Raw genomic sequence first — 10,663 nt, 5'->3', positions numbered from 1 at the left:
CTAATTTTAACTGCATATTAATTATTCCACAGCAACAATAAGATGAAGAATTTTCTTTTCAACCCCTTCAGAATTTACTTGTGGAATCTTGAAGAAACCTGTAATTTCAGCTATATAAAATGATGTATCGAAACCCAATCCTCCAATGATAGCCATGAGATTCTTCTGGCTATCACATTTGTAGTTAGGGACAAATTCCTGGGATTTGAAAAGCAGGTCCAGAGTGGTGCGATAGGTCATCCTTGAATTGTAATAACTGTCATAGATGTGGAACCCGAGAGTGACATTAGGTAATATCTGGGAGTCCTCATTGATCTCCTTCACAGCAAAGGCCAAGGCAAGGATGTTAAAAGCTGGATCTAGCCCAATAACTCAGAGACAGACTCCAATTCTTTTCTGTAGCTTTATTATTGATCTATTGGTACTGGAGGTCACTGACCTTGTACCTTTCTCTTTCAGGTATACATCTGGAATCATCTGTGGACCATGTGGTTGGACCTTTTGTACCCAGGAGGAGGGGCTAAGAGGTAAGGAGTGGTTATAAGGATTATGGGATATGTGGTTAGTTAACCCTTGAAGGTCCGGGTGATCAGGGAGACATAGTAGTTAGGCATTTATCATGACAAAACCCCCTCTAAATGCCTAACTGGGTACCTGGGGCGGTGTTTGCATACATACAGAGAATACACTGGTACAGGCATGAATTACAAGCAAACCCGCATTTTTGACATGAGGTAAGCATGTTGTTTATGTGGTAGGGGTTTAGTGAGAATATCTGCTGTTTGCTCCTCTGTGTCACAGTGCACTGCCCTAATGAAACCTATCTCTGAAAACTGCCTGACGTGTTTGTATTTAATGTCAATGTGCCTAGAACGCTGACCTATGGCATCGGCCCTAGAGATTTCTATCGCTGCCTTGTTGTCTTCGTGGATAACTATCGGATATGAGGGTTCAGCCCAGATGTCGCAGAGCAGGTCATCGAACCATACTAAATTGTTTGCGGCCTTTGATAGGCAAACAAATTCTGCTTCCGTAGTTGATGTGGCCACCAGTTTTTGCTTTCCAGTGTACCAATGGATGGGGCAATTGTTGAGTAGTAGCACATAGCCTGAGGTGCTTTTTCTGCACTCTACGTCCCCAGCCCAGTCAGCGTCAGCATAGCAGGTTAGCTTTGGTTCCTCGGATGTTTCTGGTTCTAGGCAGAGTAGGGCATCCGCACTGAATTTTAAGTATCTAAGTAGTCTTTTGATGGCGTTCCAGTGTGTTACCGTGGGTTTGCTTACATGCCTGGACAGCAGGTTGATGGCTAAGGCGATGTCGGGCCTGGTCCAGTTGGATATGTACAGCAGTGACCCTATCGTTGATCTATACAATTTGTTGTCTGTGAAAGGTTCAGATTCCTCATACATGGTCTTCAGGAACTCGGGTTGCATGGGGGTCTCGCTGGGTTTTGCTTCGGACATGTTGCATTTGGACAGCAGCTCGATGATCTTTTCTCTCTGGGAGAGGCGGAAGCCCTTGTTGGTTTTTATCACTTGGACCCCTAGGTATCTGTCAATCTTTCCAAGTGACTTTAAGGAGAAGTGGCTACCCAGGTCAGTGGCGAACTTGTCACACCTGTTCTTGTGTTTGCTGATGTACAAGATGTCGTCCACGTAAACGAGCACACCTTCGAATGTGTTGTTTTCTCTCCTCGTAAAAAAGCATTTGTCAGCTGAGGTGGCCTCGAAGCCCATGGATCTGAGGGCCTTGGCCAAGCAGTCATACCACCTTTTGCCCGACTGCTTGAGCCCGTACAGGCTTTTATTCAGCAGCCAGGTTTGGTTCTCGCCTTTGTTGTACCCAGGCGGCGCTTTGACGTATATTTCTTTATCCAGCTCGGCGTGCAAGTACGCTGTTTGTACGTCGAATTGGAAGACCTCCAAGCCCAGGATGGTGGCCACCACCAGGGCGCTTTTGACGCTCTCTGCCCTGACGGTTGGCGAGTAGGTGTCTGTATAATCTTCGGGGTATCTTTGGGCGAAACCCTGCGCGACTAGTCTTGCCTTGTATAGGACCTTGTTGTCCTCTAATGTCTTAACCCTGAACACCCATTTGGTTCCTATTGGTTTTTTGTCCTCTGGAACTTGGGCAGGTGAGTATACCTGGAGGTTCCTTAGGCTTTCCATCTCCTTCTCCATGGCAAGCATCCATTTTTCTTTCTCTTCCTGGGGGAGCCCGAGGATGTCTTCATATGAGCTGGGCGTGAAATGGGTGTTGTGGATGATCATAACGTAGTCCTCTAACATCTTTGGTAGCTTGTTTCTGGTTTCTCTGATTGGCCTGCTGGGGGTTGGCTCGGTTTCCTGCATGTTGTCTGCCTCTTTGTCCGTCAGGTCATCTATCTTCAGTGAAGGGTGCCCTTCTTTCCAACCTTTGACGTTTGCCTTGCGATGGTTGGTTTTGTGCCCTGTGACCTCTCTGACCTCCCTTTCCCCTTGGCCATGCTCGAACGTGACCCTATTGGCTGGGATGTCATTGGAGTGTACCCTCGACCAGTTTGCGTTTTCGTGGAAACTGGCTGATCTGGAAACCACAAAACGGTTATTGTTGTCGACAAATCTGTAGCCCTTTGTGCCCGGTTCATAACCCACGAACCTCAACCTTTTTGATAATTTCTCCCCTTTTCTTCTTAGCTGTCTGGGAATGTGGACATCAGCTGGGGCGCCGAATATGTGTAAGTGTGCAATGTTGGGCTTTCTGTTGTATAGCATCTCGTATGGTGTCTTATTGATAGAGCTTGACCACAGTCTATTCAGGGTGTAATTAGCGTAGTGTAATGCCTCTGACCAGAAATGCTGCCCCATCCCAGCATCCTCCAGGGCGCATCTCATCATGGTTTGCAACACCCCGTTTTTTCTCTCTGAGACTCCATTTTGAAAGGGGGAGAAAGGTGAAGAGGTGTAATGCGCTATGCCCTGCTCCCTCAGCCACCTTGTGAATTCTTTGGCCATGAATTCTGAGCCCCTATCAGTCATTATCTGCCTTATTCTCATGTTATGTTGCATATCTACTCTTCTGTGGAATTCCTTAAACCTTTGGAACACTTCGTTTTTGTGTCTGAGGGAGTAGACATACCCGTATCTGGTGTAGTCATCCACAATCGTGAGGAAGAATCACTTCCTATGTCCTACAGAGGGTTTCATTGGCCCTACCAAGTCCATATGCACCAATTGGAAGGGGTATTCCGTGGTTCGTTTGGATCCCCTGGGGATGGCCTTAACCTTGATCTTAGAACGCTTACAAACTGAACACTCTAAGTAGTTTTCGCAGTTCTTTACTTTGAGACCTTCGGTACATTCCGTCATTTTCTTTACAATGGGGAAGCTTATGTGTCTCAGTCTCCTGTGGAGGAGGTGGGCGCAGTTATCATGCAATGGCTTGCCAATAGATACAGACTTGTTTGTCTTCTCATGGCTACATCCTGCCTCCTGCTGCACCCCCTCTGTTTCTGGATACTTATCTACCTTGTGGTTTGTGCTGGCATCAATGCCTTCTTCCTCCCTTGCGTTGGGTGTGAAGTAGGGAAGCCCCTCATGTATGGTTACCTTTCCTATCTCTTTCCCTTGCTTGATCAAGTGTGCCTTTCCATCTTTAAATTTTATTTCTATATTTGTGTCTCGTGTCAGCTTTGTGATGGCTAGCACGTTGTGGGGAATTTCTGGTACGTACAGTACTCCTTTTAGGTCCCCTACCTGTGTGATGTGTACGTTTCCTTTCCCCACTACTTTGACCTTGCTTTGGTTTGCCACCTTTATTTCTGAGTCTATTTTGGTGAGTGAGTCTAGCAGCTCTGGGTTACAAGTAGTGTGGCTTGTGGCCCCTGAGTCCAGGAGCCACGTGTTTCTCTCTGCCTTATGTTTGTCATTTGGGTCATCGTGCCTGATCCCATACATGGAGCCAGAGTTACTGTCCCTGGAGTGGTCTCTGCGCTCGTGGTGTTTCCTGGGGTTGGGTGACCACCCTCGCCCTCTTTCCTTTGGGTGCCTGCGTTCAGGTGACCTTCCCCCTCTACTGTCGTGCTGTCCCCTATCCCTATGGTTCCTGGGGCAATCCTTCTTTAAGTGGTTCCTTGATCCACAAGAATAACATTCTGAGGTATCCCTGGCCCTATCCTGGAAATCCACCCTCTTTGTGGGTCTAGGGTCCCCTTTGGCTAGTTGGCGTTCCCTCCTCAGAGTGTCCTCTGCAACGAGCTGACTGGTCAGTGCGCCTAGTGTGAGGTATTGCAAGTTGAGGCTATTTAGTTGGGTCATGAAGCTGTCCCAGCTGCTATCAAGAGAGTTTATGATTATGCTTATCATGCTCTCTTCAGTGATGATTTCCCCCCTCTGCATGAGTTCTGCCCTTGCAGCATTCATTTTTAAGATGTGCTCACTCATGGGGACCCCTGCCTTATGCTTGGTGGAGTGGAACTCCCTAGATAGTCTAGTGGTAGTGGCTCTGCTTTGGCTATAAAACAGGTTACATAGTTTTTGCATAATATCATAAACAGTTAGATTGTCCTCAATAGATGGATACATAGCAGATGGAATGGAGGTTAACATGATACAAAATGCCCTGTGATGAATGCAGTCAATTTCCAGTGACCAGGGCTTTTGGGGAGGTCTGTTAGCTAGGAACAGTGCATTCTCTCTCATGAGAGCAACTCTTAATTGTTGGCTCCATTCTATAATATTACCCCCATCTAACTGCAATTTTGGCAAATTGGTATAATTTGCCCCAGAAATATTAGTAAGGTTACTTACTGGGGGGAGCTGTCCATGGTCCAAAATGTGATTAAACTCACAATAAGGCTTTGGGATGTCTGTGGCCATTCTGTACTTGCTTGGATCTATGTAACTTGCTTCTCTTGTTACAGGCAGGTACTGGGCATGCGCGAAGCTCATTCCGCGTTGGAGTCCATCGGGTGAGGTTCCTGTTGCTGGAGCTCCCAGGCCTAGGCCTAGGCCTGTCGGTGGGAGGCTGGACCCACCCCCGGTGGGTCCGAAGATTCCCCCTGAGGCTGGACACCACTGCTGGATGGCCGGATCCCCGGCGAAGAAGGGCAGAAGGTGAGGAGGCGACGCGGTCGCAAGTCAAGGACTTTCGCGGGTCGGCGGCGCGGCAGCAGCGGAGGTCGTAGGTTGAGGATTCCCTGCACTCAGCGGCTCGGCGGTAATGGCGGCGGCGGCGGCGGATCCTCCCTCGTGGTCGCTGGTCCCTGGTCGCGTGGACTGGCCTGATGGATGTCGTGGCATGGGTGAGTAGCCGGTTCTTCTCTTTTCCCTCGGGCCTCGGGTTGTCGGTGTAGCGGGTGGTGAGTTCGAGTTCTGCAGTTGATTCTTCCTGCAGGTGGGCAGTCTTTTGTGCCGGTTGTTGGTGTGTGCAGTGTTTTTAGTTGGCTGTGACTCGGTTGCCTGGTCTTTGTTGGTTGTCCTGGCCTTCTTGTGCTTTCCAGGATTTTTCTTTGGTTTATTGAGTGCCGCGGGAGGCTCGAAAGCAGAGCCTAGGGCAGCGGTGATGGTCTCGATTGCCTTTTGCAATTCGAGATCGGTAGGCGTTTTTCTTTTTATTATTGTGGTCTCTTCGTGGTCGCTTTCAGAGCTGGGCTCTTCGTAGTCGCTTTCTGAGTCCCCCTCGTCTGTTTCGGGGTTCGGGCATTTTCACGCCAAGGGATTCAAATCCTGGCTTCCCATTGGCTGGTGCTCGTCCCAAGATGGCCGCCGGGAAGGGGGCGCGGAAATGGGTTCTGCCGGCTCAGGATCATCGGGTTGGGGTGGCTTACCCTTTTTTGCTGGTTTTTCTTTCTCGGTGGTCTTTGGGGCTTCAATCGCTGCTTCTTGTTGCTCGAAGAGGCTTTGAAGGTCCGCGATGAGGTTTTCTTTGTTGCTGCTTGCCTCCATCAGTTTCAGGATTGAGAGTTCGAATTTATTCATTTTCTGTGCTGTTTCTTCTTCCGGGGCGGTGATCTCCTTGGATGGCCCCTCTTCATCTGATTGTGAGTCCAGGCTGGAGTCCTGCTCGCTTCCAGCTTCTGTCTCCTCCATGGCTGTGGCTTTGGTTGCAAGCTTCTCAGCCATCTTCTTGGTAAGAGCTCTGGTCTGTGCTCTGTTTGCTTCTTCAGGGTAGGTGTTGGGTTCAGTCATTGTCTGGAGTTATGGGCAACCGACCTCTGCTACCATTTTGTTAAAAGCTGGATCTAGCCCAATAACTCAGAGACAGACTCCAATTCTTTTCTGTAGCTTTATTATTGATCTATTGGTACTGGAGGTCACTGACCTTGTACCTTTCTCTTTCAGGTATACATCTGGAATCATCTGTGGACCATGTGGTTGGACCTTTTGTACCCAGGAGGAGGGGCTAAGAGGTAAGGAGTGGTTATAAGGATTATGGGATATGTGGTTAGTTAACCCTTGAAGGTCCGGGTGATCAGGGAGACATAGTAGTTAGGCATTTATCATGACAAAGGATGTGCTGGTAGAATTTCGTTATTGCAGTGCTAATGATTTAAATACCCCAGTTGAACAAGGAAATTGACAGTTCTCATCAAATAGCATTATATCTATGTAAATATCAAACTTTTGTCTCATGGAAGATAATAGGCTTTCTAAAATGTTCAATAATTTGTACAAAGTTTTTTTTTAATACAGAATTGCCATGCTTTGCCACAGATATCTACTACTAGAAACAAAAATAGTGCTTTTTTCATGGTACACATTTATTTCTAACTTTTTTCACAATTCAGCAGGATCAGTCATTTGTTGTACGCATGTTTTGTTAAAGTGAAAATACAGATTTTTTTTAAAAAAAATACCTTAAAGGTTCTTCAAAAGATTTTTTGCACTAAAGTCTCATATATTATATGCCAAACACTTTGCCATAATGTAAAGTAAATTGTTTATTCTCCCATAACTAGAAAGAGACAGAGATAATTAGATTAGCAATAGCAATAGCAGATATACGGCTTCACTTATACTGCCATCACTAAGTGGCTTATAGAGTCCACATATTGCCTCCAACAATCTGGTTCCCCATTTTAACGACCTTGGAAGGATTAAAGGCTGAGTCAACCTTGAGCCCTTCAGGATCCACTCCTGGAGAAAGCATTCACTCATAGTCTTCATTCTAACTGCTGCCCCACCACAGCTCCTTACATAGATTACACATAACACCGACATTTTACTCATAAAAACAATTTTGGGGGAGCTTATTAAGATTAGAAATAAAATCCTTACCTTGATAAATCATAAGGTCTTATACAAGGATTTTCCTTAAACTTAATTTCATAGAAATTGTAAATGATGTGGGACACCATCCCGCCAATGATGAGGTCACCAGGCTGGTACCACTCATGATGAACAAGGAAAGAATCACTCGCAGGGCAGCTCAGAGTCACTATTTTCTTCATTAGTAACATCAAGAGGAGCAACATCTTGATTCTTAAAAATGTGTCTCTTCCACCTTCTCCTATCCTACATCCGAGGGAAGTTTGAATTATTACAATGGTGAATCCTGAGATTAATGGAAGGTTTTTAATCTGAGAGTGCACTTAATCAGAAAACCCACCATTGTCTATTTGAAGATCCACGAGCGTGCAAATTGGTGTCTTGAATATCATCAGGGTTTGAACAGATGTAGCAATGGCTCTGACACAATCATGGTTACCCTTGTGCCAATCTCCCTGGAGTTCATATAACCATACAGATACAGTGTGTTGATTGTTGTTGAATTGGAATAGCCTTCTGTGCAAAATTTGATGTTTTGACTAGTTAATAAATATAGCGAATCCTATAGGAGATAATTATTTTGGTTAAAGAATAAGTGGCTGATGGTTAAAGTGTTGTTGTTTTTTTTAATGCATACCTGCTAATAAAATGTACAGAGGGGAATTTGCAATACAAAATACGCTTGATTTTTTGAAACTTATTTTATTTTGTTTTGTACAATGAATGATAAGTTAGTCCACCGTTCTTTGCATAGCATTAAGATGCATAGATATTATATTATGTCATTGACTTACTTTAAGAGGTAACAGTAACAGTGTCAGAAGGGACCTTGGGGGTCATCTAGTCCACCCCCTGCTCACGCAGGAGACATATACTGTTTGTGACAAATGGCCGTCCAGTCTCTTCTTAAAAGCCTTAAATGGAAGTTGGGGCGCACACAATTTCCAAATGCAATTTGTTCCACTGATCGATTGTTCTCGTTTTTAGGAATTTTCTCTCCTAAATTAGTTTCTGTCCATTGCTTATTGTCTTAACTTCAGGTGCTTTGGTAAATAAGTTGGCCCCCTCTTCCTTTTGGACCCCCTTAGAAGGGAGGGGATATCTCTGTTGATAATGTAAACCCTCAGAGTCACCTGGACCATGGGTAGCAAATAAATTTGATAAACAAATTACTAAATAAACAAATAAAATTTGATAGTTTTTCCCCCTTTGTGTATCAGTTGGGTGACCTTTCTGCTTATATTAGCTATTAGAAGGTAGTAAGTTGTTTTATTCTATTTGGAAATGGACAGGAAACTGTAGCTTTAGGTCTAACTATGGTCTCCTCCTCCTCCTCCTCCTCCTCCTCCTCCTCCTCCTTCTTTTCCCCTCCTCCTCCCCTCCTCCTTCTCCTCCCCTTCTTCCCCCTCCTCCTCCTCCTCTTCTTCTTCTTCCTCTCCTCCTCCTCCTCCTTCTTCTCCCTCCTCCTCCTCCTCCTTCCTGTCCCATCCCTTTCTCATTTCATTTTACTTTCATTGCTGAACAGAAGACTGTTGAAAATCTCACAAACTAAAATGCACCAAGTGTGAATTCACAGTAGATATCTACAGTATGTGATAGAGCATATAAAGGAGAAAAGAGGCACTGTAGCCTAACGTTTATTTGTAATGTCTCTCTTCAGGTCATCAGCTCAATAGTAGAAGCCAGAGATCTGTTTTACTGTATTAGAAATGCAAGGAGTGTGAACTTCTAATGGACAGCAAAGAGCTACAATAACAATGAGAAAGGTAATTTATTACCATTTGTCACACTGTAAAGTCTAATGAAGAGAAAGATTAGGGGTGACATGCAGTGGTGGGATTCAATTTTTTTAACAACAGGTTCTGTGGGCGTGGCTTAGTTGGGGTGTGGCTTGGCAATCATGTGACTGGGTGGGCATGGCTAGCTGGTCATGTGACTGTGTAGGCATGGCTAGCTGGTCATGTGACCGGGTGGGCGTGGCTATGTGCATAGGGACTACTCAGAGGGCTGAAAAAAAGTCATTTCTGACTGGTCCTCACACTTTTGACCGGTCCTCACACTTATGACCATCCTCACATTTATGCCCGTGCAGCATTCTTAACAACCATGTCAGTCATTTCACCACTACTTCTCTTCACCACGGTGACAAGATAGGGCACAAAACATAAAATGTGAGGACAGTTGTAAGTTCAAGGACTGGTCAAAAGTGCAAGGACCGGTCAAAAATAACTTTTTCAGCCCTCTGAGTAGTCCATTTACTACCGGTTCTGTGGGCATGGCTTGTTTGGTGGGCATGGTTTGATGGTAATGTGACTGGGTGGGCGTGGCCAACTTGACATCACTCACGTCAAGAGTTAGGGTTAGGGTGCTTGGCCTCTCCTCACCTCAAAGGCCTCAATGAGATACAATTTCCCTGTCTATTTATTTACTACTACTGAACATCCAAAATATACTATTTAATCCTATGTACATATGCCATATGTGTACATACATATTATATAGTAGAGAGTGTATATAGGCACACAAAAGGATACATTACCTACTATATATACTGTATGTGTATGTACATACAGAGAGCTCTTTTAAAACTATACACATTCAACCTCACTTACTACATTTGGAAAAACACACCCAGAATCCACTTTCTGCCACACATTTAACTATAACTTCTATACATTTAGAACATTACACACACCTTCAGATATTCTTCCCTATCTAGCTTGCACATGACTGTTAGAGCCAGGAGAGGTCATGGATTGAGTAAAATGTGGTGAAACTCACTTAACAACGCTCTTGTTTAGCAACGAAAATTTTGTGCTCAATTGTGGTCATAAGTCAAGGACTATCTCTGCCTTCCTCCACATGGCAGCCTTGTCCTAGTAAACTCCTTTTCCTTTCTGGCAATTTTCCTCTCTGTTGGTGGCACTAAAACAATCTAGACGATATAAGGTTTCCTGCTGGAGCAGGGGGTTGGACTAGATGGCCTCCAAGGTCCCTTCCAGCCCTAGATTGCTATCCTGTTTCAAAACATCTTCTGAAACCACGTCTAGTGCCATGGTTTGTGGTCCTTCCTTCCTGCCTTTCTCTTCTTTCTTTCTCTTTCTTTCTTTCTTTCTCTCTCTCTCCCTTCCTTCCTTTCTTCCCTCCTTCCTTCCTTCCTTTCTTTTTCTTTCTTTTTCTCTCTTTTTTCTCTCTCTCTTCCTCCCTCCTTTCCTTTCCTCCTTAAATGCCAGCGAAACCCACTACTTTGCTCCTAAAATGGTCTAGGGCAGAGGTCCCCAATCTTGGCAACTTTTAGACTTGTGGACTTCAACTCCCAGAAAACCTCAGCCAGCAAAGCAAAGCAAAGCTGGCTGAGGAACTCTGGGAGTTGAAGTCCACAAATCTTAAAATTGCCAAGGTTGGAGACCCCTGCC

At 45.2% G+C, this 10,663-nt stretch overlaps 1 protein-coding gene across 3 annotated transcripts; it reads left to right on the top strand.

Moving 5' to 3' along the window:
* On the top strand, positions 1–6,474 carry LOC148113690 (uncharacterized). 3 transcript variants are annotated; one of them, XM_087891735.1, is made up of 4 exons: positions 1–527; positions 2,676–2,716; positions 4,901–5,093; positions 6,321–6,474. In XM_087891735.1, the coding sequence occupies exons 1-4, from the start codon at positions 266–268 to the stop codon at positions 6,383–6,385; spliced, it is 561 nt and encodes a 186-aa protein (XP_087747861.1). In that variant the 5' UTR covers positions 1–265; the 3' UTR covers positions 6,386–6,474. The 3 variants fall into 3 exon arrangements, 2 of the variants coding, with proteins under 2 accessions (XP_087747861.1, XP_087747860.1); XM_087891734.1 differs by lacking the exon at positions 6,321–6,474 and having other exon boundaries at positions 4,901–5,271; XR_015733656.1 differs by lacking the exons at positions 2,676–2,716; positions 6,321–6,474 and having other exon boundaries at positions 4,901–5,271.
* Positions 6,475–10,663: the final 4,189 nt, after the last annotated feature.

Source organism: Pantherophis guttatus, chromosome 4 (assembly GCF_059756535.1).
Source record: "Pantherophis guttatus breed Tessera chromosome 4, ASM5975653v1, whole genome shotgun sequence".
NCBI classification, from domain to species: Eukaryota; Metazoa; Chordata; class Lepidosauria; order Squamata; family Colubridae; genus Pantherophis; species Pantherophis guttatus.
This window is presented reverse-complemented; position numbering and strand designations above follow the sequence as displayed.